General features: G+C 46.0%; 2 protein-coding genes across 10 annotated transcripts in view; one reads left to right on the forward strand and one right to left on the reverse strand.

The window, feature by feature from the left end:
- Window positions 1–18,080, forward strand: part of TTC23 (tetratricopeptide repeat domain 23) — a 106,708-nt gene extending 88,628 nt beyond the window's left edge. For all 8 annotated transcript variants that reach the window (XM_012438627.3, XM_012438624.3, XM_012438628.3 and 5 more), the window contains 2 exons: window positions 13,692–13,774; window positions 14,870–18,080. In XM_012438627.3, the coding sequence (XP_012294050.1) occupies window positions 13,692–13,774; window positions 14,870–15,011 (225 nt within the window). In that variant the 3' untranslated portion in view covers window positions 15,012–18,080. The remainder of the gene's footprint in view (window positions 1–13,691; window positions 13,775–14,869) is intronic.
- The window catches only part of SYNM (synemin), a 30,614-nt gene continuing 21,542 nt past the window's right edge, over window positions 17,461–26,532 (reverse strand). The window contains exons 3-5 of one of the 2 annotated variants that reach the window (XM_064376251.1): window positions 26,312–26,382; window positions 21,302–23,739; window positions 17,461–20,377 (exon numbers count right to left, since the gene is read on the reverse strand). In XM_064376251.1, coding sequence (XP_064232321.1) covers window positions 20,084–20,377; window positions 21,302–23,739; window positions 26,312–26,382 — 2,803 coding nt within the window. In that variant the 3' untranslated portion in view covers window positions 17,461–20,083. Of the gene's footprint in view, window positions 23,740–26,311; window positions 26,383–26,532 lie in introns of both variants that reach the window. The other variant, XM_012438617.3, reaches the window with a different exon arrangement.

The following is a 26,532-nucleotide window of genomic DNA, read 5'->3' on the forward strand; positions in this document are numbered from 1 at the left end:
TAATTTAAACGTTATCCATGTGCCAAAGACATTTGATGAGGGAGAGATCAGAAGGAAGCTAAGGGTAGCAGGTGCCTTGCATTTCCCCATCTATCACCTCCCTATAGTAAGAGCCAATGCTGGTCAGGCACGGTGGCTCATGCCTGTAATCCTAGAACCTTGGGAGGCCAAGGCAGGCAGATCACTTGAGACCAGGAGTTCGAGACCAGCCTGGCCAACACGGCAAAACCCTGTCTCTACCAAAAATACAAATAATTAGCTGGGCATGGTGGCCTGTAATCCCAGATACTCAGGAGGCTGAAGTGGGAGAATCACTTGAACCTAGGAGGTGGAGTTTGTAGAGAGCTGAGGTAATGCCACTACACTCCAGCCTGAGTGACAAAGTAAGACCCTGGAAAAAAGAGCCAGTGTTTTTTGAGTGGTTGTTACACCACTGGCACCAGGTTAAGTGATTCCTGTATATTAATTCATTTAAACCCTACAGTAACCCTAAGAGTTGGTATATTAGGCCATTCTTGCATTGCTATAAAGAAATACCTGAGGCCAGGTGTGGTGGCTCATGCCTGTAATCCCAGAACTTTGGGAGTCCAAGCTGGGTGGATCACCTGAGGTCAGGAGTTGGAGACCAGCCTGGCCAACATGGCAAAAACCCATCTCTACTGAAAATATAAAAATTAGCTGAGCATGATGTCACACACCTGTAATCCCAGCTGTACAGGAGGCTGAGACAGGAGAATCACTTGAACTCTCGAGGCGGAGTTTGCAGTGAACCAAGATCATACCACTGCAATCCAGCCTGGGGGACAGAGCAAGAAAGACTCTGTCTCAAAAAAAAAGAAAAGGAAAGAAAAGAAAAGAAATATCTGAGACTGAGTAATTTATAAAGAAGTTGAATTGGATTACGGTTCTGCAGGCTGTACAAGCATGATGCTGGCATCTGCTCAGCTTCTGGGAAGGCCTCAGAGAGCTTTTAGTTATGGCGGAAGGCAAAGTAGGAGAAGGCACGTTGCATGGGGAAAGCAGGAGGAAGAGAGAGAGAGTGGAGCAATGCCACATACTTTTAAACAACCAGATCTCATGAGAACTCACTCACTGTCACGAGGATAGCACGAAGAGCATAGTGCTAAAACATTCGTGAGAAATCCCACCCACAGGATCCAATCACCTCCCACCAGGCCCCACCTCCAATATTGGGGATTATAAGTCAACATGAGATTTGGGTGGGGACAAATATACAAACTGTATCACTTGGATACCTCTACTCTGTATTTTATAAAGAGGGAAACTGAGGCTAGGAGAGACATGCCTTGGCCTTGATCACATGGCTCAGAGTTGTTGGAGTGAAGATTTTTTGTATATTTAGTAGAGACAGGGTTTTGCCGTGTTGGCCAGGTGACCTGTATCACACAGAATATACTATACGGTCATCTGGACTTCCAGTTAAGACTTGTTTTGAACAGGGGGTTCCTGGGCTTTAAAAATGTTTGGAAGCGAATGGCACAGTGGGGAGAATGCCAAGACCAGGACAGCAGGAGTCTTTGGGTTGCCACTGAAACTAGCTCAGGTATAAAGGGGCATCTGTTGTCTTGTGGTTTCCAAATAAAGGCTTGTGATTAGCCGGCATGGTGCAGCTGAGCCTCAGCCAGACTCTCATGCCAGGAGGGCTCTCTTTGTCCAGGAACTTCTTGCTCCTCTCTGCATACCATCCTCCTCCTCTTTCATGGCAATGTCTTCCCTCAAGGTAAAGATCAAGGCTGCCAACACTCCAGAGTTTTACTTTGTGTCCCTGTGTCTTTTCTTGTCTCAGCTTGAAAGACCTCAGGGAAAGACTGACAGGCCTGGCTAGAATCCAGTGCCCACCCCTGGCTCAGTCAGCCAAGGCCAGTTGAGTGGTAAGCTATAAAAACATGGTGCTTCCAAGGTAACTGGATGGCCTGGGCTGGATGGAGGTGACACAGGAAACACTATCCTATAGTCAGAAGACCTGGGACAGGGTTGCCAGCGTCCCTCCCTGTTTTGGGCACATGTGCAATGAGTACAATAGGAATGAAGTGATACCTTCCCTTAAGAATGTCCCAGACCAATCATGGAGTTACAGACTGTAACCTCCCGAGTATATTACCTGCTCAATTCCCTTCTACAGGTCCATACTGGGATCTATGGGAGGGAAGAGATTTAGGGAAAGTGTCCAGATAAGTAGTCTTGAAAAAGACAGTATAGGCTAAGAGAAACAGGAATTCCCAGGCTGGGAAGTGGGATAGAAGAAGGATGCTCAGAGGCAGGAGAGCAAAATACATGTAAGGGACAAAAAGCAGTTGAAGCTGGCTGGCTGTAGGGTTGCTGGTGGGGAGGCGCAGGGCAAATCCCTGAGGCCAGGTTGGCCACGTGAAGGGGCTGAAACTTGATCCTTTAAGTCAGGGTCCCAAACTATGGCCCACAGGGCAAATGTAGCCCTCCACCTGTTTTTGTGTGGCTCTCAAGTTAGACATTTTTTACACATGATTATTTGCAACTCATTTGATGGTAGGGAACACTGTCTTTGAACTTCAAGCAAGTGAAAATTAATCTGTTTTACTCATTAGTAGAACTGTAGAGAACTATATTGCCAAAACAAGTCTGTGCTCATTATTATATTTCAAATTTCATCAAAAGAAATTTGTGGAAATTTGTCTTCTCTCTTGTTATATAAGTGCTGTACCTACCTAGTAGCTTCAACTTTTTCTCTTGGACCATTAGGCCTACAATATTTACCATATGGCCCTTTGCATAAAAATTTTCTGAGCCTTGCTGCAAGCAGCTGGGAGGTTGGAGGGGATTCTAAGCAGGGCACAGCAGGTTTAGAGTTTTCCTTTGGATTTGTTTTTTCTTTTTAATTACTATAAGGATAGTGTTGAGGATGGAATGGAGTGAACCAAGAATGGAGATGAGGACTGTTTTCTTTGACCTCCTTCCATCCCACAGTTTTAGGGATCAAATGAGATGAACTGAGTGACGCTGCTCTAATGAGCACCAGAGACTGCCTCTGTGCAGGCATACAGGCTGCTTGGAAGCTTTTCCCACCATCAGCACCTCTGCAGGAGGGAGGAAAACGCAGGGCCAAGGCACCGCCTGCCACTGGGAATCTCTGCTTTCCTTCCCCCTCCTCACATCTCTTCTGAAGAGGGTAGATGACATCTGGAAAAACTCTTCCTAGGGTTCAGCCCAGCCACTGTACCCTGGGCAGGGGAAGGACTTCAGAATGGAGGGCGGCAGATGATAACAGAGGTACACAGAAAGTTGAGCAGGGCTGAGCAGGGTCACACAGACCTTCACACTGTCACCGCTGGCTCCCAGTGAGGCTCAACTGGTACCATGTGCCCTACCGCACACTCAGGGCTAGGCTTGCTGCCAGGGGCGGCTCATACATCATTCCTCATCTTCACAGCAACCCTGCAGGTCAGACCTGCATAGCTCTGTTCAACAGAGAAGGGGCTTGAGGCTCCCAGAATTAAGCCAATGGTCTGTGGGCAGGTTACTCCTATATAAGGCCCGACTCTTTCCTCTGTGCCAGTGGCTCACCAAGCATGGGTCTTTAGCCCCTGCATCAGGGTCACCTTCTGAATCGGAGTCTCTGGGGCAGGGCCAGGTGCCCAGGGTTCTGCATGTTGGCCAGTTTCCTAGGCAGAAACAGAATCACTGCTCTGGGCCACACTGCCACCTGAGAGGCTAAAAGTCAGCCCGGCTTCAAGAAACTGTAAGGGTGCAGCACCCTAAAGCCTGTGGTAGAAGTTGGTGACCCCTTTTTCCTTTGGTTTGGCCTTGTTGACCATCAGTCCTGAAAACAATCGCCCTGGCATCTTAAAGATACCTGACTGCTGGACTCTGAGAGACATAATGGGCATTTGTATTTGTGAAGGTTGTGTACTGTGGTGCATGCAGTTCTGATCTCCACTTTTCCACATGTACCTATCTGAGAACAGGCTGGCTGCTCTGTGAACACCAGGGCACAAACAGTGACTTGAAACATGCTTTTCACATCTGCTGCTGACTAGAGTTTCTCAAATGCCATATTTAGCACTGGACTCTGTGAAGCCAGCAGTTCCTAAAGCTAAACACTGCCCGCCGAGTGTTTCTCTTGTTTGTGTCACAAAAACAGCTGCATCCCCCAAGTTTTCAACTCAGTAGCAGGAACTCACTGAACAGTGGCTTTTCCAGATGTACCCTCCTGTGCTGAATGGTCCAGGCATGGACCCACAGGCATGAAAAACAAAAAACAGGAAGGCCCAGGAAACAAGGCACACAGCGGGATTAAATCACCAAAAAGGAAACCATATTATTGATCTGCCTTTTAAAGGCATCTGCCTGCAGGGGAAAATTGCAGAATTCTTTTGGCTCCCGATGGAAATTTCCACAGCAAAGTGCACCTACTTGTGCCAAATGGAAACCTGGTTATATTCTAGGATGGACATCATCACCAATATTTTCATCAGGTGAAAGGCTGCAGAAAGGATTCCTGAAGGCTGCTTCATAGATAGGAGCATCTCAGGAGTATGCAGAGCCCAAGGACAGTGTCAGGTTGGATTTGGGTCCAGTCTCCATCTGGCCTCTATATTAGGCACTATCTTCAGCAGGGTTCAATCCACTGCCTCACTATTTTAGCTGTGGGCATTAAACATTTTCATAAAAGAATAATATAATTTTATGTGGCCCATTTCTTCAAAAAAATCAAAGCCCACTAAAATGAGTCTTTTTAAGAAAGGAGTTAGAACATGGTTTTTATTCAGAGGTTATAGGCAAGAAAGCCAACACTAGGAAAGTCTTTTTTTTATTTTTTGAGACAGAGTCTCACTCTATTGCCCAGGCTAGAGAACAGTGGCACAATCTCAGCTCACTGCGACCTCCGCCTCCCAGGTTCAAGTGATTCTCCTGCCTCAGCCTCCTGAGTAGCTGGGACTACAGCCATGTACCACCACACCTGACTAATTTTTGTATTTTCAGTAGAGACAGGGTTTTACCATGCTGGCCAGGCTGGTCTCGAACTCCTGACCTTCTGATCCGCCCACCTCGGCCTCCCAAAGTGCTAGGATTACAGGCATGAGCTACCACGCCCAGCCTAGGAAGGTCTTATGTAGTCATAGGTCAAGACTAGAGAACAGGCCATCAATTCCCTGCTGTGTTTCGGCCATTCTTCCAAGCAGGCCAATACACACAGCCTTCTTAGGGAAGGCCACGCTTTATGTAGAATTCATGCCCTATAATTCCATCAGTGGCCCACTTTGTTTTACTTTCCCTTTAGCATATTTGGTGTTTTCCTTATTGCTCTGGATTTCCTGGCATATTTGGTGTTTTCCTTGTTGTCCTGGATATACCAGGAAATCCAGAGCCAAATTTGAAGTTCCCAAAGAGCCACCCTGCCACTCCACATTGTTTTCATGTGTAGAGCCTTATTTGTCCTCGATCCTGATTTTTCTAATCATCTTTGACTAACCCATTGTTGGACTGCAACAGCCCACTTTTTTCTAAGAGAAGGTCATAATGACATTAATTGCATATAAAAAGTCTTGTTCTTGGGTTGAGAAATGTGCTTAAAGACTCTTCAAGCACTCCCGACTTGAAGATGTTTGTAAATCAGTTTATCTGAGAATGAGAGCCAATTGTTAAAGGGGTCAAGATCATTCATTCTTAACCTCTCTTGGTTAAGGCTGGGCACGGTGGTTCATGCCTATAATCCCAACGTTTTGGGAGGTCGAGGTGGGTGGATCACCTGTCAGAAGTTCAAGACCAGCCTGGCCAATATGGTGAAACCCCATCTCTACTAAAAATACAAAAATTGGCCAGATATGGTGGTGGCATACCTGTAATCCCAGCTACTCAGGAGGCTGAGGCAGGAGAACTGCTTGAACCTGGGAGGCGGAGGTTGCAGTGAGCCATGACTGTACTGCTGCACTCCAGCCTGGGAGACAGAGCAAGACTCCATCTCAACAAGAATGAATGTGGAGCCTCGTTTGCCCACTATGGGCTGGGTGGGAATGAGAATTCTAGTTCTCCTGGCTACAGGCCTCCCTGGCATCATCAGCTGTGGGGAAAAGGCACCTTGCTGAGCTTGGACCCCCCAGCTATGGCACCCAGGCACAGTGCCCCTCCATGTTTGCTATCTCTTGGAAAACACGGATGGGTCATGTACCCAGGCTGCCCACTGACAAGGCTACATTTGCTATGGAAAAGCTCCTCAAACATCAGAACTCTGACCGTGGCTTGGTGAGTACACAGTACCTCAGAAGGTCATCAGCTATCCACAAAGTCTGGAGGGGTGCAGAACTGTGGGTCTGGACAGACCATACTGGCCTGAGGCTCGCTAGCAGTTTTTCAGAGCTTTGCTGGAAACAGCAAGTTTATGGGTGCATGGCCAGGGATGGAGGGAAAGGCAAAAGCTCCTATTACATAAATCTAGTGTATCCTTAAACAAGTTGAAAAAGCAATGGTCAGGAATGGCTGGTGTGGATGGCACAAACTCAGGAAGGGCTGCGCCAGATCACTGAGCTCCATTTAATAGGGAAATTTGCCAAGAGAAGGCAGCTCAGAAGGCCCAGCTTTAAGAGTCTGCATCCCTTCCCTTGGCTGGCTCAGAAATAGGAAAATCCAGGCTTTATACAAAAAGCCGGCTCTCCAGTTGAAAAAGAAACCATAATTTTTCTGTGGATACACAGCAGGATTTCTCTGGATAGCAAGTCCTGCCGATGCATTTATTTTCTAAATATTTGTATTGCAGTTGTCGTGGAGAAGGATGATGGTAGCTTGCTCCAAGGGATGGAGCAAAGTCATGGGGGAGTTGAGGGATGTCGATAAGGACATAGAACCCACAGGACTTGGCAACCTGGAGGTGAGGAGTGAGGGAGACAGCAAGGATGACATTCACGCCCCTAGGGCTGGCACCCAGGAGATAGTCAGGGAGAGCTTTCTGAAAGGGTCTGCGCTGAGGAGCTGTGCAGGTGGCAGTGCCTGGACCTCACCCCCTTTCTCCTCCATCTCCTATTTCCCTGCAAACCTCAGGATCCCCCTTCCTACCTTTCCTGTGTTTCTTTCATGGGAGGCTCCCTACCCACCCACTGGTGTCTCAGTCCTCAGGTCTTAGGATCAGTGGCCCTCCAAGTAAGGGAGCTGCAGGGCTGTGTGTGTGAGAGAGACAGAGACAGAAAGAGAGACAGGCAGAGACAGAGAGAGACAGAAAGAGGATGCAGAGGTGCATTCCCTCAAACACTCAGAATTCCTTCTCCCTGTGAGCCTACCCCCACCACCCCCTCCATCCCCACCACCCCCCTCCGTCCCCACCACCCCCCTCCATCCCCACCCCCCGCCCCCATCCCCACCCCCCGCCCCCGTCCCCACCACCCCCCTCCGTCCCCACCACCCCCCTCCGTCCCCACCACCCCCCTCCGTCCCCACCACCCCCCTCCGTCCCCACCACCTCCCTCTGTCCCCATCCTGCCTTGTTTGTTCTTCACCTGCTGACTTCCCAGTCTTCAGGTCTCACTCCAGTCAGTGTCACCTCCTCACAGAGGCCTCTGCTGGCCCAGGTACCCTCAATTAACCACCACCAACAGCCCCCTGGTATTCATTCATAGCCCCGTCTTTTTTTTTTTTCTTTTGAAGCTCTTATCACAAGTTATTATGAATGTTTATTTATGTATTTTTTAAATTTCTGTCTCCCGACTCCACTGGAATCCCCCTGAGAGCAAGGTCCACTTCTGCCCATTCTCCGCTCCATCCCCAAAGTAGCCACAGGGTTGGCGTGTTGCAGGTGTTCAGCAGACACCTGCTGCAGGAAGTGGTGAATGTCGACAAAGACACAGGTCCAGCCGGGACGAGGCTGGTTTCTGGGTGGCTCAGAAAAACCACCCACTACCCTGACTGTGCTTCTATAGGGGAAGGCTGTCTGTTGAATTACGTTTTGGTTTATTTCTTCAATTCCCCCAAGTTAGTCATTTCTGCCGGCCTTGTAATGGTTGGTAAATGAAAACATACTTGTATTTCTTTAAAGATTTATCACATTTCACGCTTCTAAGTAGTAAGGCTTCTGAAGTCATCTTTTCTCTTAGTATCAGCCTTGAGAATTGATGTGAAAACAGAAGCACAATTTTCGAGTTTCTGAGTAATTTCTCCCCTGTGGATATAATCTGGCATTGGATAATGTGTGTAAAGGGGAGTAGTGATTTCAGATCCTCAGCGTTGAGCATTTTTTTTTTTTAATTTACCTTTCTTTAGCTTTGTTTTTCATTTCGTGTAAGTACAAAATACAAGTAATAGCGTGACCAGCCTGGCTTGGAAGCTTACCAGGAATGAAGAGTATCCCTCTCTCAGTTTTCTGTTACAAAGTCATGTAGTCTTGTAACTTCAATGACCCTTTAGTTGCAGTCCTTGCTGCACTGTCTCTATTAATAAATAGGTTTTGTTCCATCGGTACCTTCATCATCTGAAATTCCTCAATAGAAGTTATGATGCAATTCCGGGACCTCAGGCAGGAGGTTAAGGGAGGAAGGGAGACACCAGCAATCTACTTCTGCGGGATGCTGCTATGAAAATGGCCCTGAGTGACAACTGCACGTTTTCACAGATACCCCCAAAGCAGAAAATACTCTTCCTGAGTTTGGGTATTCAATTACTGTGGGTCTTTAAATGAGAGTATACTGAGTCATGTAACCCTGATGCCATAGCTGCCACTGAGCCACCCCTGTGTCCACAGTGGGAAGGGTGTTAGCTCAAAGGCACCCACAGCTAGGAAGATGGCTAACTGATGGCACCTATCAGCTTTCTTGGCTCCCGGGCTCCTTAGAATCCTAGCTTTCAAACCCCAAAGTCAATGTCAAAAATATTCTGAAAGTTTGTATCAAACGCTTAAGATTGTCTCTTTCCAAATGATTCCTAGGAGAAAGCAGCAAATAGTGAGAAGCAGTCTTTCTCCTGTTGAAGCCTGGACTGTAATTTCGAGTTTTTAACACCACTCCCACAATGGAACTTCCCTAGCAGAGGTTTTAGTAATTGATGAGTCACTGGAGCCCTAGGGTCCAACTGTGTCTTCAGGAGTCTAAAGGCCCCATATAAGAATTTCCCAGCTTATGTGTTTGTCCTAGTTGATCATTCACTCACTGAGCAGCTATTACATCTGCTTGTGTGCCAGGGTCTGTGCAAGACAGACATGGCCCCATTTGGGGACAGCCTGCAGGCTGGCATAAAAGCAGACATTCCCTTTTGTTTTCCTGCAAGGGAAAGAAAAGCTCCCTGTTTGATATTTAAGGAATAATACAAACACAAGTGACTTCTCACAACCCTGCATATAAAATCAAAGAGAATAACAGCAATGTAATGGCTACTAAAATTCATCTGGACACTCAGGAGTTGTTTATTGTTCACTTTAAAGAAAATGAGAAACACCCCTTAGTGGTCGATTTCAAGGAGGAACATATCTGCCTCTCAGAAGAATCTGGGGAGCACGGGAGCACGGAATACCTTTATTTATGGTGGAGAATGTTCTTCTGTCAAGGTTTGGCAACTTCTTTACTTAGCTCAGCTAGATGTTTACAATGCCTGGCTCTAGTAGGTTCAATTAGCATTTATTGACTTCCTCTCTGTCAATGCCTATGTTTTTAACAAAAGAATCAACACACCTACTTCACACAAAAATGCTTAAGTAAATTTAGATAACAGCAGCAGAACATTGAAAATTTCAATTTATGTTTCTTAGATAAATATATAGCTTTATAAAAAATTTTCAAGTAGAAGTCCATAATGGGTTATTTTGCTATTGTAAAAAGCTATCTTTTGAAGAGTAGTTCAGTAAATGGATGACCATTTTTTCCAGCCTTGGTGCCTGCTCTTGCACTGTAATCACACAAGAGATTAGTGAGGGGCTGAGGATCTGTTTCTGGCTCCTAGTTGACACCGCTTTGCATCTCTTTTCACTTCACCTGGAATTTTGGGCAAATATCCTTCTTGTAAGGATAAGTAACCTTAGGAGGAAAAATCTATTAATACTGGGAAGAGAAGAGTTTTGACCAAGGTCTAGGGGTAGGGTAGGGATGGGGCTCCCCTCTCCAGGGCTTGATTACTGAAAAGGATCTCTTGACCCAACCACAATCTTCCCTCCTAACTCCACTCTCTCTTCTAACATAGTAGTGAAAATGCTCCCAGTGAAAATGATCAGTACACAGGTTTATAACAAGTGGGCGTGGTTAGTAGACCCACTGAGAATTTGCATAAGCACTGCCAATTGCCTTCTGATTCTTCCTGGAGATTTGAGAATATGCAGCCAATGGGATATTTATTTCCCTAGAGAATGAGGGGCCAAGGAGAGGCAACTTCAATCACCAAAGGGGTAGGATGGAAATTCCTCCCGAGTATTAGATTTTGAAGGTAGTTTCTTAAGGCAGAGTGAACTGAGACCTCGGTCTCAACACAACTGTTACAGTGTCAGTAAAACTCTAATGCCACAGTGAATGAATTAACGACAAGCAGTGACAACATCACCTCTCAAAATGTGCTGCATCGGAGGCACTCATATAAACACAGGGAAGTCTGGGTGGCTTTAAAACTAGCCCTGATCTTTTACACCGAGTGAAGTTATTTCTGGGCAAAATGAAGTCTATTCTGGTAAGAAGTGTTAACCCTGGAGAGAGAGGCCTCTCAGTGATGGGCGGTAGTGGGGGGAAGCATCTTGCCTCTCTTGCTCTCTGGCCCTTTCTGAGCACCTCCTCCTCTGCCAGGCCCAGTGTGCCCAGGCTTCCAATAGCTGTAACCCAAGCAGGGTGCTGGAAGGGTTTTCATCAGGTACCATGGGTGTCAAAAACGTGTCCCTGTCCCCTCCCTTCAAAGCAACAGAGCTTTGTCAAAGTTCATAAATTTCTAGGGTCACAGCAACCTAAAGCATTAAAGCAACGCTGGCTCAACCCCATGGAATGAGCAGTTCAGCCCATTGCTTAGGCCAGGCCAAGGCCCCTGTGCAGATTTAGAAAGTCAAGGACTTGCTGACAGGGATAGGGATCCTTACCTTTGTAGAATTTGAATTATGCATTGAATAAAAGAATAGAGTTTACTACTTCTTGATACTGTGTATTTCTTAGTCAAATGACTAAGAAATAGTGAATATTTTGTTATTTTAAAAATCCTGTCATATTCTCATCTGACAGTTCCTTTTTTCAAAGGACAACCACATTCTCAGTTTGAAAATCACATTCTGAATTCCTTGGCCTGAAACATGCAGACAGTTTTTATATTTTCCACAGCTTGTAAAGACAAAGGCATTTGGCTGCCTGTATTTTAATTTTCTTGAAGACCTAAAAATGGTTGGCAGATCAGAATGAATAAACAGCCTTCAGTAGTAAGTCCCCAAACCCTCACACTTTTTTTTACTCAAGTTATTACCATGTAGAACAATTCATTCAATCTTTTAAAAATGTATTATGAAATATTTCAGCTATGCAGAAAAGTATGGATAACATAACAAAGACCTTGGAACTCACTATTCAGTATAAGAAATAAAACATGACCCATCCAGTTGAAGTCCTTAGATACCTGCCAATCCCCAGATAGCTACTTTTCTGAATTTGATATCATTCCCATGCTCTTATTTTACTATGGTTTTGTTTTGCATGTTTTAAAACTTTATATAAATTATATTATATGCATTCATCTGCAGTTTTCTTTTTCCCCTTGACTTTGTAATCATGAGATTCATCTATGTGGTTATAAACACACATACATATATCAAACATTTATATATCATATATATATGATATATATATATCACAGTTTACATATTCATTACTAAATTTTTCACAAAGGGGCTATACCAGTTTGAATACCCACTATCAGTACATAAAAGAATTCTTGTGGATTTGTATTTTAACAAAGCTTGGTAGTTTTTGCAGTTTGATGGGTGAAGTGGTACCCACCTCACTGAAGTTTTAGTTTGTATTTATGGTTATTAATGAGATCAAGCATGTTTATCATATTTCAGCTCTTTGAATAATCTGTTTATATCTTTTGACTATTATTCTATTGAGCGGTTTTGGTTTGGTTTGGTATTTCTCATTACCTTATAGGAATTCTTTATATATTCTGAACGTTAAACCTTTCTCATTTCTGTGCACTGCAAGTAGTTTTCCTCAGCATGGTTTGTCTTTCTACTTTGCTTATGGTGAATTTTGGTGCACAGACATTTTAGGTTTTTGTTTTTTGTTTTTGTATTTTTAGTAGAGATGGGTTTTCACCATGTTAAGCCAAGATGGTCTCAATCTCCTGACCTCATGATCCACCTACCTCGGTCTCCCAAAGTGCTGGAATTACAGGTGTGAGCCACTGCTCCCAGCCTAGGTTTTCATATAGTTACATTTTCTTAGTCTTTCACTTTTGCTTTGTCCAGATCTTGTCTAAGAAATACTTCTCTACCTCAGGATCATAAAGATACTCTCCAGTCATGCATGGTGGCTCACTCCTGTAATCCCAGCACTTTGGGAAGCCAAGGCAGGTGGACTACCTGCAGTCAGGAGTTCGAGACCAGCCTGGTTAACATGGTGAAACCTCATCTCTACTAAAAATACAAAAATTAGCTGGGCATGGTGGCAGGCACCTGTAATCCCAGCTACTGGGGAGGCTGAGGCAGGAAAATCTCTTGAACCCAGGAGACGGAGGTTGCAGTGAGTCAAGATGATGCCACTGCACACCAGCCTGGGCAACAGAGTGAGACTCTGTCTCAAAAAAAAAAAAAAAAAAAAAAAGATAATGTTCCAGTATTTTCATCTAAAAGCTCCAAGTTTTCTATTTCACATTTAGTCCTTTAAATCTTTCTGGGCTTAATTTTTGTGTTTGGTTTGGGGTAGCAATTCACTTTCTTCCATTTGGAAAACCAGCAGTCCCAGCACCATTTATTGACCTGCCCAGCTCTTCCTGACCAATCCTGCAAGGCCGGTTCTGTCATCTGTCAAGGCTTGGGCTGTCTGCTGTGTCCCACTGCTCTCTGGGTGAAAAACGTGCTGTCTTAATTACTTTAGTTTTTTTAAAAAAGGGGTCTTGGCATCCAGTAAAGCAAGTTCCTCTACCTCATTCTTTCTCAAAACTATTTTGGCCATTTTTGGCACAACTTTAATCTTTCTCCTCTCCCTGAGTTTGCCCTAGCCTAGTACAAGCAATCGAATGGCAAGACTTCAAGTAAGCAGAAAGGAAAAATGAAGCCAAAGCCAGCTCTGGATAATCCATAAGCTGAATATTTGACTCCTAATAACTAAGACATTTCTATACAGTAAAAAGTATAGAAAGCCCATATATTAATAAAAGTAGAGTATGTGTTTACAAAAAACAAAAGCATTTAAAAAAAATCTTTTCCAGGCTATAGCAAGGACCATTTAAAAATAGAAACTGGAGCCCATCCACTGGTCAGTACGAAGGTTCTTACCTTTATTTTTTAAAATACGACTTTTAAATATATTTTTTGCATACGGATAGTCACAGAGTTTTATGAAATAGTGCTAAAACTGTATGTTTTTGCCTAGAACACTCAGAACATCCAAATCAAAGGTCAGACCGTCACTAGGAGAACATGCTAATTCCATCAGAGCAGGGTCTAAGAATGAAGTGATCTTTCTCTCATTCAAGGGAGACTGTATCTTCCTGCTCTCAGCGACATTTCTGTAGCCTCATGATTGCTGCTTGGTGTTCTACAGTGTCTCCAGATCCAGACTTTCTTATACGGACCACAGGACAAAAGGACTCTGGCCACCCAGCAGGCCATGGGCATCCTGTCCACGTGAGTTGGCTTCCCTCACACTTTCTCTGAGTATCTCATTCCCTTTCCATTCAGAATCTCAAGAGGAAGCTGTTTCTAGAAGGTTCTATGGTTCTGCCCAGGTATTTAGAATGAATTTGTCCTTTAAGTCAGGATGTTGTCCTGCTACAGACCAGCCCCCTGTAGACTAAGGCACCTGCTGCAGGGGGTGGGCCCCAGAACTCCTGTGGCCTCCTGCAGCCCTGCTTCCAGCTTCCCTCTGCCCTCAGATGCCTGTCAGGGCTGGAGCTAGAGAGTTCACTGACTTGACCTTGAAGGCTGCCTCCCATGTCCTTTCTGAGCCTGAGCAGAGGCCCAGCAATCTGCTGTGGAGGGCCCACCTCACAGAGCCTGGTCCACAGGGAGCATCCCTAGGGCTACCCGAGTCTGCTCAAGGAAACAGGGCCACAGCCTGCAGCAGAGACTGAACGTGGCCAGCAGGGCAACATACCCTTTGAGGGCAGGCAAGGTGAGCCAGGGAGGCCTCTGGCCCAGCTCTGACTGTCCTCCTCACCTGTGGCCTACTCACCAAGCCAGCTAAGCATTGACTGCCTCAGCTCAGTGAGGATGGTCACAGGGGATTTTAAAAGATGGGAGGGGCCAGGCGAGGTGGCTTATGCCTGTAATCACAGCACTTTGGGAGGCCAAGGCGGTGGATCACTTGAGGCCAGGAGTTTGAGATCAGACTGGCCAACACAGCAAAACCTTGTCTCTATTAAAAATACAAAAATGGCATGGTGACATGTGCCTAATCCCAGCTACTCAGGAGGCTGAAGCAGGAGAATCAGTTGAACCCAGGAGGTGGAGGTTGCAGGGAACTGAGACTGGGCCACTGTACTCCAGCTTGGGTGACAGAGTGAGACTCTGTCTGAAAAAAAAATTAATAAAAAATAAAAGATGGGAATAAAACATCTCATGTTCTATGCTCTCATGCCACAATTCTCCTTGCATTCATAGCCCCTCCTAAGGCTTCTCCTGAATGGGTCTGGACACCTGCTGGGCGGCAAAGGCTGGATGGGAACAGTGTGGGGGGCTGAGGGGCACCACACTCACCCCACCCTCTGCTTATCTGCGCAGGGCCCCCGAGATTGCTGTGAAGCCAAAGCAGGCATCAAAAGGCAAAGTGGCCTTCTGCACCAGCGTCCCTCAGGACACCATGCTGGGGAAGGCCCGGCCCAGCACAGCAGCAGACCGAGGCCCTCACCCTGAAAAAGCCTAGGACATTCCTGGGCACTGCCAATTAGGGTGCTGTACACATCTGTCTCCACCTAGAAGATGGAATTCAACAGTCAGGATACAGATTTCCAAGGCCAACTGTTGGCTCCAACATGCAACAGTGAGACCAAAAGCCTGTGGGCGACACTGTGAACAATGGATGCCCTTCAGGGTGATACATGCTAGAAAGCATTTTTCTTTTAATCACCTAAGTGTTTTTTCTTGCCAACAAGAATTTTTACCCATCAGCACTACTGTGGCTGAAACTTCTCTTCAAAAGTTCAGAGCGGCCTCTGCAGGAGTCAGCCTGGCATCTACTGCTACACACAAATCCTTGCATAGGTCTGGAGTCAGATCTGGAACACTGAAATTCAGGAAGAAGCCCTTTCTTATAGGAGGTTAACAGGGATCAAGAATAACATGAGAAGAAAATGCTAATAAAGGGAAACTTGAACGCGCTGGTGTCAGCATGTGTTTTCAAAGTACAGCCTGCCTCAGAGTTCCTTGGAGCCTGAAAGGGGTTCAGAGACAGCTCCCTTTCTGTGTGTCCTTGGTCACTCTTTGAACTGTGTTGAGCACCTGGTATGTACCTGGCGTGTGCTAAGAACTGGGGGCATGGCAGTAGACAAGACACAGTCACAGCCTGGCACAGCACCAGGAATTAGGCATATGCTGGTGGGATTGGTAGGTAGCAGGGGCAGCATCCGTGAGAGCGAAAGAGCAGAGTAGGAGAGGCAGGAGGCCAGTGCACTGGACTCGGTGCACCTGACTAGGCCTGAGGCCAGGAGGCAGGTGTAAGGGACTGAAAAGAAAGGCCAGCAGGAGGCTGCAGGGGGGTGGCACTGATTCCCTGCTGCTTTGCATCCCTTGTCTGGCCTCTACTCCAGGCAGGACAAATCGGGACGCCACCTGGAGCTGCTTCCTGAGTTGACACACTGTCATGTGCACAGCAGTCTTCAGCTCCCTGGAGGGAGGCCTTAGTCATGTGAGGATGGTCAAGTCTAACAGGAAGCTTTGAGCGTGTTTCTCCACGATGTCAAAGATGAGATCCAGTGCTGGATCGTGATGGATGGAGCACCCAGAAGTAGGGATGCAGGTATGGGCAATGCTGTCCCTTCTCTTCCCTCCCCTCATCCCACAGAGCATGGCCAGTGAGGCAGCAGGCTGGTACTAGGATGGCAGCAGATTGCAGCACAGGGCCCTCCCCTCCAGCCCCGTGGGACATCCAAACCATCCTGGGGCCATCTGTGCAGGGCCCCACCTCAAGAATTGATGGAGAAAATAAACTCAATAGAGCTACAACAGGGTAGAAAAAAGCAGGGTCCACATCTTCCTCAGAAGCGTGACACCTGACCCCACAGACCATCCTTGCTGGTACACACTGGTCCCAGATCCTGGCCTGCGGGACATCAGCAGTGTGCTAAAAAGGTGTAAGATGTGGTCACTACTCACCATGTGTCCTATCTAGTTGACACGGGTGGAGTCTGCTATGGGCTGAATGTTTGTATGCCTCCAATTCATGCTGAAGCCTTAATCCCCAAAGGGATGATATTAGGAGGTGGGGCCTTGGAGAGGTGATTAGGTCATGAGAATGGAGTCCTGATGAATATGATTAGTGCTTTATAATAAGAGACACAAGAGAGATGATCTCTCTCTCTCCCCACCATGTGAGGACACAGTGAGAAGGCAGCCATCTGCAGGCCAGGAACAGAGCCCTCACCGGGAAGTGAATCTGTTGGCACCTTGAGACTTCCCAGCCTCTAGAACTGTAAGAAATAAATGTCTCTCAGGTTATGGCTCCCTGTTACAGCAGGCTGAACTGAGAGTCCATGCTGGGTTTTTGAAATAAATGTGCATCCTGATGTTACTTCTTCCTTTCTGTGTTTCTTGAAAGGTATCTTAGAATCACAAAAGCTAAAACACATTTTTTAAATTTAGCGCCCCCACCCCAGGAAAGCATGAATTTAGGAATGCTCCCTCCAATATCTGCCATCTGTTAATTCTGTTGACTTCAATAAGGGAGGAAGACTACAGCTACTTGTGTTTTTGTATTTTTGGTAAAGGGGCTACAAACAGGTAAGGATATCTAACTGCTTCTGTGTCTCAAACTACCTCAGTTTTTTCAGGCTCCTAAGAAATGGCCATGGCCATTTCTTGGTTAACCCTCCAATTTGCACTTAGAAGGCAATCAACTATGCCCAGGCCAGTCCTGGTTTCAGCACTCAGAGTCCCACATCCCAAATGGGATGGTTGGTGGTATCCTACAGGCACTAGTCTTTCAGGCTGTGATGACATGTTTACTCCAAATTGTCCAGGGTATATCTGAATACAAACCAGTTGGCTTATACTTTGTCTGCCATGCTTTCTAGCTCTGTGCTCACAATATTGAGGAATTAGAGAACTGGAACTTTTCATATATATTCTACCCAGTAATACTCTGCTACCCAAAAAAATGCATGTAAACACACAGATTCTTTATTTAGAGTTTAAAGGAAACATCAAAAATCTACTTAAAATATCCATTCTCTTTAAGAACAATGTGGGTTTTTTCCTCAGATTTTTATTTTTGCACATTCTTGTGACATTTCCCATTGTAGGGAACAGGGGTTTAGCAAAATCAGCTTCTTAGATGATGCCATTCTAAATATACATCTTAAACAAACAATAGCAAAACAACCAGTGGGAAACTGGAAAACATTCAGTGAGTACTGTTTGGTTAAATAGCAATGAATACAAAAAGACTGGTTGTGTTCCAGCCCCATCCAACCACAAAGTGATTTATCTTGTGTCCAGAGTGACTGGTTTTAAAGGACATGGAGCTTTGGGGTGACCTGTCACAATGTCAAGAGCACACTCCTGGGTGATCCACAGATCTACCAACCAACAATAGCTCGATTCCATACTCGTAAATGCTTCTGGCAGAATATTTCTTGAAGCTTTGTGTCCCAAACTTGCAGATGACAAGATCTAAGATATTTCCCAAAGTAAATACAAGTGGGTCATATCATTAATTACCTGTTCACATCAGCTTCCATTTACAAGTCATGAGCCCAGACACTGACATCAAACTGAGCCCACTTAGACTCAGACCCCTCACCGCCAGTCTTTCCGGTCATCAGACAGGAAGACTGTCACCTTAACCAAATTCTCACCAATCAATCATCTATCCAAAAACCATTACCTGTTACAGATAAAATCAGCACATCTTTGACTGTATTAGAAATGACAAATCTTTACAAAGCAGTCACCTCCCTCCCAGTCTGACAATCACTAGTTCATCTGGCAGATGGACAACAAAGGTTTAAACTTGGAATTCAAATCAACTTTCTTTCCATACTCTGATTCGCCGTGTTTTTCAAATATCATCTGGAAGGCTGTGCTGCATTTCTCCTCCATTGACCAATTAAGAAAATGCACTCTCCAGAAACTACCTGCGGTAGGCACTCCCAGGATCTGGGGAGACGTGGGCCCTGGGGGTCCAAGGGCCTCCACGTGAGTCTGAGAGGGAAGACCCTCCAGTGCCATTGTTGTAGCCTGCCTGAGAGTGATGCTACCTCAGAGTTTTACTCCTCAGTGCACTAGTCAGTGCTACGATAAAAATACAGGAAGTACAGCTGAGACAATGTGATGTCAAAGAAGCTAGCCTGGACTGAAAAAATGCTGTGCTGCTAGCAATCCTCTTCCTATATGATGCTACACTTTATAGATGGAAGCTTTAAAAACAATACCCATGTGTAAAATAAAATGAATCCAATGAAGCATGCTCATCCCAGTATCTTAAACCCGGTGGCACCTACGTACAGGTCCACGCTTTGCCGCCTGTGAGGGTGGAGGCCTTTCTCACACCCCAGGCCCATCCTGGGTATCTCAGTGCTGGGCTGCAGGAGAGATACCCAGTTCCTTCCCCAAAACATCCTTCTATTTAATAGATTGGTTCTCTGGACAAAACACCCCAACTGCAATGACTTCTGTTGAAAGTGCAAAAACACTTCCATGAGGTGGGTTCACGGTTGTTTTCATCTTTCACCCCTGAGCTCAGAAAGACCCGCATCCTATGAATGGAAGGCTGGGAAAGGCGTCTTTAGGAGGCACGGTCCACTGTGTGTTTCCAGTTTTCCTGCATACAGCCAACTTGCCAGTCCAGCTGCAGTCTGAGCATCAGCATTCTTCATTGCCTTCAAGGTCTACCTCCCCCCAGTGAAATGAAACCTTTGGGTGCTGAGAGCTAAGATGCAGAGAAGCTCAAGTCTGCACAGTCTGATAGGAACTGGCCACTCCAGAACTTAGGCTATAACAAAAAAAGGGTGTTCAGACAGTGTGCTACTTAATGACCTAGTGCCAAAAAATGAAATGGTACCGTAAGCGATTCCTAATCGTCACCTACCCTACCAGTGCAGGGGAACCTGTGCAAACAGATATGAAATATCACAACAGACAACAGCTGTCCTCTCCATCAATACTGTATTTTTAAAGTCTGTACATAGAAAGCAATTCACTCAAGTCTTAAGATAAATTTAACTCTATATGGCCAGTAACTTTTTCCTAAAGATGAAATCATTTATTTAGCAAAAAATTTTTAACATAAACAGTCTGCCTATTTCCTATGATTTCTTTTTGAAAAGACTTTTTAGAAAGAGTCTAAAATGTATTTATTTTTCCCCTACAATGTTAGTTTATTATTTCATATTAGCACATGCAAGCAAAATTTACTCTTAAATATATTACTTTAATCTGGTTAATGTTTTGACATCTATAATCAACTGTTATTCAAACAGATGCAAGCCATGTCTGTGACCAGGTGCAAAACATAGAAATCATCTCCAGGAGTGGAGTGAAGACTCCAGGAAAAAAAAAGTGTTTTGCAGAATCCCAACTCAAAAATAAAATTGCAGTGTCTTTTAAGGCATGAATTAACTGGAAATCTTTATGGATTAATGTAAATTGACACTGCCTGGAGTACTCTCTAAGAAAGCAAAAAAGGGGAGATTTTAATAGACTCCCTGCGCCTTAAAATAAGGCCTTTGGATCTTGGTATGTTGCCAATAGGATACCATTAAAACAAAATGTTTCTGCTTATTAAAACCAATGCCCATCATTCTCCTCCTCCTCATTGTCTAGATAGAGAAGGGCAACTTTCTTTTCATCCGAAATCACTGACCTTTGGTCTACCATTCTCTGTAGCTGCACCTTCTTATCAAACATGGCCTGCTCCTTGCCCTGTTCTCCTTCCCCAGCAGAAGCCTTAAAGCTCACACCAACTGCCTGATCACCCCTACTGTCCGTGTCTCTCCAGGCACCATGGTCAGACACACCGCAAGCTCCTGCTTCCTGTGTCCGGCTGCGGATGGCCTCTACGTTACTCACATCCATCTGAAAGGTAAACGAAGTTTCTTTGGGCCCTGCTGCAATGTGCCTAAGCGTTCCTCTGCTGTCTGCTAACTCATCTAGCTCAGGGGAATCAGCAAGCACTAATGTTCTGGACACAGGTCCACGGATGACATGTTCAGAGGTTTCATTTTCTGTAGGACCTAGCTGAATGTGCCTAAAGGATCTGCTAATACCCGATGTCACTTCTGCCCCTGACATGTTCCCTGCACTATCCTCCTGAGGAGATTCTGAAATGACACTTTGGAAGGTGCTCTTTTCAGTCATAAAGGTTTTTCTACCTACAGTATGACTATGAGTGGCCTGGGGCACATCTGCTGAGCTCTCCCTGTGCACAATGCTCTCTGAGTCACCAGATTGCCCGGGTCGGGGAAGCAGCCCATGGTAAACTATCTGCTGAGTGGTCTGATGCCTCTGAGGCCCAAGGCTGATGTGCCTGATGGACGTGCTGCTCCCTGGCAACCCTTCCGTGTGTACAGAATCTCCTCTGACACCCAACTCCAGCTTGTCTGAAAGTGGACCTGTGAACTGGATCTGCCCACTGAACCCTTCTCTAGGGCCTAACTGGAGTTGCCTTACAGAAATCTGGGTACCCATTGACTCTTCTGTTGCAAAATAATCATCAACCTTCCCTGCAGCAGAAATGGGGCTCTGAAAAGTAATCTCCTTTTCAGCATGAAATTGTCTGGAGCCAAATGTGCTATGCCTCCCTGATCCATCCATATCTGCAGGAAACTCTGCTGGGCCAGGCTCTGGCGAGCCCCCACCCTCCACACAGGCAGGGGCAGGGCCTCGGAAGATGACTTCTCTGGACGGTGGACTCTGACCAGGACCCAGCGTGACATGCCTCACAGACCGGCTGGCTCTGGTTGGGCTCACTGCCTGACTTAGGTCACCTCCCTCACTTACCTCCACCACTTCCGCAGTGGGTCCTTCATACGACATTCGCTCAGTCCTCCAGACCTCAGAGGGGCCAAGTGTAATGTGCCTTGCAGCCTGACTCACGTCCTCCAGCACCTGTGACTGGGCAAAGCCCGTGGGGCTACTGACCTCCACAGTGGCCGACACTGGGCCCTGGGGACTGGGCCGTCCCGAGCTGTGAGTGGCCTGGCCCACATCCTCGCTCTCGCCTGAGGGGATGTACAGCTCCCTGGTGGCCCAGCGCCTGAAGCGAACACCAGTGCCCGGGGCCTCTGCTCCATCTGCCTCATCTGGGCTGCCAGGCGCGGGGCTGCGTTGCTTGCTCAGGCTCTCCCGAACCACTGACTCCACAGCTTTCTCCATCTCACCGGCCTCATCTCTGCTCAGCTCCTCTAGGTCTAACTGATCGGCATCCACAGTTTGTGAGAGGTTGACCTCAGCAACCAGGGTCACGGAGCCGCCACCAGCAGCCTGGATCTTCTTGACGTCCACGGAAACGCTCCCCGGCCCGCCCTGCCCCTCACTGGTGAGGGCGGCCAGCTCTTCCCTCATGCGCTCGGGAAGGGTTTCCTCTAGCTGCCCGATGACCTCCACCAGCTGCTGCCGGGGCTCCTTGGAGGAGATGCCCTTCATGGAGGTGTGGAATTCATGGGGTATTTTAATTTCTTTTTCAATGACGGTGGCTTCGGCATGAAATTCACCACTTCTAGCTTGTTCTTTCCAGTGAGTGGAACCCAGGTCCCCCTCCAGAAAGGGCGCTGGGACATCCGACGGCTTCACAACCTTCTCGCCCACTGCACCATCCGTCTGTGTCCTCCTTCGATTCCCCTGCACGATTTCATCCTGCCAAGAGTACCTGATGGTGGATTCCTCCTCGATGTGGATCTGCCCATACACGGAACCATCATCTCTGTCATGCCCCCCGGGGTATTCATCTGGAGTTGACACAAAATAACTCTGCTCGCCCTCCGAGTCACCTGCCTCTGTCACTTCTTCAACGTGAGTCGTATTCTCCTGGGGCTGCTTGGTCCTCTGATGCTGATTAACTGAGAATGTGACATCTCTCTCTCCATAACCTTCCTCTTCCTTAACCAACCCTCCGGAGCCTGGGGATACATCATCAACCTCCTCCACTTCAAATGGGACAGAAAATTCCTCTGGCGTCCCCCCACTAACATAGCTCACGGGCTCCTCGACGATCTCCACATCGACGACCTTCGCTCTGCCCTCCCTCCCTTTCAGGCCGAGGTTGATGATGTCTCCTATCATCTGCTCAGCCGACTTGCCTTTCAGCCCCACTTCCTTAATATCCTTGCTTAAAAGGTAGTCCAGGCCAGCTTCATCGGAAACATCAATGTCCTCGGTCAGTTTAGACTCCACCACTATTTCAGTCTTCGTTTTCCTTTCCCCAGGAAGCTCTTTTCTGTCCACATAAATGACTTTTGTGTCTGGAAAAGAATCAGCAGATGCTTCTGTCTCTGGAGACTGAGTGAACTGCTTCAGGATGCTGGTAACGATGTTTTCTGCTACGGTTTCTGTCATGGAATCACCTGGCAGAGAGCCAGTGGCATCACTGGTGCCCAACCTGAACTGCAGCTCTCTTGCTTTTGCCTCTCTACCGGTCCCGCCACCAGCGTCCTTCACGGGCGTCTGCAAACCTTTCGGGGACTCCTCTGCTCTTCTGTCCTGGGATACTTCTAGACTAATCGGTATCTCTCTCTCTCGCACGCTTTTCGCCTTCAGTGGGGCCTTCTCCTTGGCCTTCTCCCTCATCTGCTGGCTTTCTCTCTGTCTCGCTTCTTTATCTAACTTCGTCAGTTCTTCCCATCTTAGGTTCCTCTCCTCGGAAGCCTTCTCTTTAGAATCAAACATTTTCTCTTCTGGCTTTGTTCGGATGGTTTCTGGTCTGTTTCCTTCTTGCTCCCGTGTGGCTTTCACTTCTGTTTTCTTTCCCAGAATGACGGTCCTCTCATTCGACCGTGTGCTTTCCGAAGCACCTGCCGCCACATTGTCTTGGCGTTCCCGGTATGACTGGCGGGCAACTGTGGAATCTTCAGCTATGTAAACGGGGACCTCCCTTGTATCTCCAGCTTTTGGTCTGTCAAGGAATGTTTTCACTTGAGCCTCAGTATTTCTTAAAAGGCCATAGGTTGGAGAGAAAGTTCTGGCACTGGTTTGACTGTTGACGTAAGAGTTTTCCTGCTGGGTAGTGGCCGAGGAATAATATCCCGGGCCCAGGAAGCCTCTTCTGGCAGCGCCTCCAACAGATGTGCCCGTCTGAGATCCACGGTGCCCTGACAGGCTAGAATACAGAGCTGAGCTGTGATTTAAACTCGCCAAAGGTGCTTTCTGCCTTGAAAATAGATTTCTTTCATTTTCCCTCTGTAATACTGAGTCGGTATAGTGATAGGATTTGTTTCTGAATTCTGTAGAAATTGAATAAACAGTTCATTAAAATGTCAGGCATCATTACCCTTTTCCATCTAAAAGCATCGTTGCAGGTCTAATCTCATTCCATCATAATAAATATATATTGTTACCACAGAAAACTCATCATAAGTAAGTTATAGTCAGTGCTCAAATTATTTTTTGGCCATTTACAAAATCCTGTCACAATAAAAGTAGCACTACAAATACTTTAGCCTAACACGTTTCTCCAGTTACTGATGTTAAAATACTCACTCATCTTAACATTAATCGTAAGGCACAATGCATATGCCAGATAGGTCAGAAGTGCTAGTTTCTGTGGCTAAAATTTCACAATCTTATATTTTGAAATCATTAATTTCTGCTTTGTTAAGTTTGATTTACTACTTCAGCAGAGAAGAGCTCTATAATTACAAAGTTTGTCATTAAACACCAAAAGCATTATTCTCCACTATTTAATATGCTCTTATTTTTCACTGATTTCCATACAAGTATTAAATAATTTAACTTCCTCTGATTTCCATACAAATATTAAACAATTTAACTTTGTTAAGTTTTCTGATCTTTTATTTTTACATGTAACAACTTTCTCATCTGAAAAGGTGCCCGTGTTCTCAGAAACACCCCGATCTGTCTTAGTGTCACGACCCTGAAGTTGGGAGGCAGTCCTCAGGGCTTCCAGCTTTGCTCTAGGCTGTTTGCAGACAGTGCTACCCTTTGTGGGGTGCAAACCCCAGCAAGGTAAACTGCTCTTCAGGAATGGCAGCGGGCGGTTAAAACGTAAGCAGGAGCACCGTCCATGCCGAGAGGGCCCCAGTGTCCACCCACACCCTAGCTGGATCAGCAGAGACAGGGCCTTCTCTCTCCCTTATGGCAGCCGAGGCCAGAGGCCTTCTTTGGACAGATTCCAAAATACAGGGAAGAGACCAGGCCAGGACATTTTCTACAAAGCTCCTCTTTTCAGGTCAACTGATCCTAAACTGAGAAGTCCCAGAAGATGAACCCTAGGAAACAGTGCAGGAACGATCTCATTTATAATTAAGATTCAACAGGAAATATGGACGATTACAGGCTGGGTTTAGGCCTGTCAGCTAGTGGGCAAGGGGCCAACATTATTTTATGCAATATTACAAAAGAAACACAAGCACACTAATAAGTATTGATAAATTCACTATTTAGGAATTTACCTGCACATTCATTCAACAGAACAGAGCTATCTGGAAGCTCAAAGTCTAATAAAAGAATTCACAACTAATAATTTTTATTCTAAAGCTTTTGGCATAATATGTCAATGCCAAAATCCATTTAGTTTACAAACATGAAGTTCTCCATTTCCTTCAAGAAGCTTGAAAAACAACAAATAAATGAAGCAAGTTGATGGCAGCAGCTGTCAGCCCCTCCACGTGCTCTCCCTTGGCTCCAAAATCACAACTGGTAAAATCTGAGCAAGGCCCTGGCTTAGGCTGTTGGTCTTTCTGGGAGCTCCTGGGCCCTTTTCTTCCTTCTCCCCTCTCTCTAGGTTACATGTATGTCTAAACTTAAGTATTCGCAGGTTACAAATTTAGGTAACTAAGTAAACCTTGAAATCTGGGGAGTTAATTCTTCTTGTTTTGTAGATGTCATATGTTAACTGACGGCAGGCAGGCTGACCAGTGCCTACCCTTCCATGAACGTCTTTGCTTTCTTCAAACTTACTTTCAAAATTAGAAAGGAAAGTCGCTGCATGTTGTCTAAGACCAGATCCCTTCCAGTTTTATATGATTAGAACCCAAATATTATTCTCAATCCAGTGACCTGTCAAATCCATGAGGTGCCTAAGGGAACAATGAAGACTAAAACCATGCTGCAGAAGGAGTGAGCTCAACATTCTATATGTAATTTAATCTACCCTGGCTTAGTCAGAGCTCTTTAAGATTCTATAGGGCTTTAAAAGGTTAAAAAACAAGTTATCCCTCAGGTTCTTGGGGTCTTTCTAATGAACATTAATTCTCTTATGTCAGTTCTGCAGCCACAGGAAGGACGGGCCCTGTCTTGAGGCTCTTGACCTGAGTAAGATAGTCTTCAGGGCACCAGGACACAGTTTCCTGAGCTGCCCACACCAATCTACGGTGGTGGAAACAATGCAACCACTCCCACCTCTCTTCCCTGTTAGGGTAGCAGGTTCCCGAGTGTTGCCTGACAGCCCTCCAAGGCCTTACCTCCCTTTACAGGTATAACAACCATAACCCCTTGGTCTGGAAATGAAAGGAGTGCCCCTTCCAAAGGTGTGAAACTCAAGTCCATATGCACCCCTCGTTGCCCCCACACTGCCCATTGCCATCAGCCCCTTCCACTCCCACATCCCGTCGAGGGACTAAGTTTATCAGGCACCTTCCCAAACATTCTCATTCACATAACTGAAATTATGCCACACTACACTAAAATCTACTTGGTACTTAAATGAGAGATGAACTCCTGTTATCTAAACACCACATCTAACCCGTTCTTCCAGATCATGGTGCTTTACTATCTAACCACAGAATAAACAGTTCAGATGCTTAAAGTTAAGTTAAATAGTTAGCTTTTATTTACCTGATGGCATGTTTTCAGCGTGCTCAGTCCAGACCACTATCTCTGGATTACTTTCTCCTTCCAATAAGGCCCTATGAAAATAATTTTAAAAGATAATTCATTAGGAAATGAAGAGTAAGAAGTGCCTCTAATAAAACGTATTATGTGGTATATGGCCAATGACCACAGTGTCACATGTTTTAGGACCTCTACCTGAAGAGGTGGCTTTGGCAAGGTTGCAC

This window comes from Aotus nancymaae, unplaced genomic scaffold (assembly GCF_030222135.1).
Source record: "Aotus nancymaae isolate 86718 unplaced genomic scaffold, 86718_ANA_hifiasm-v0.15.2.pri h1tg000014l, whole genome shotgun sequence".
NCBI classification, from domain to species: Eukaryota; Metazoa; Chordata; class Mammalia; order Primates; family Aotidae; genus Aotus; species Aotus nancymaae.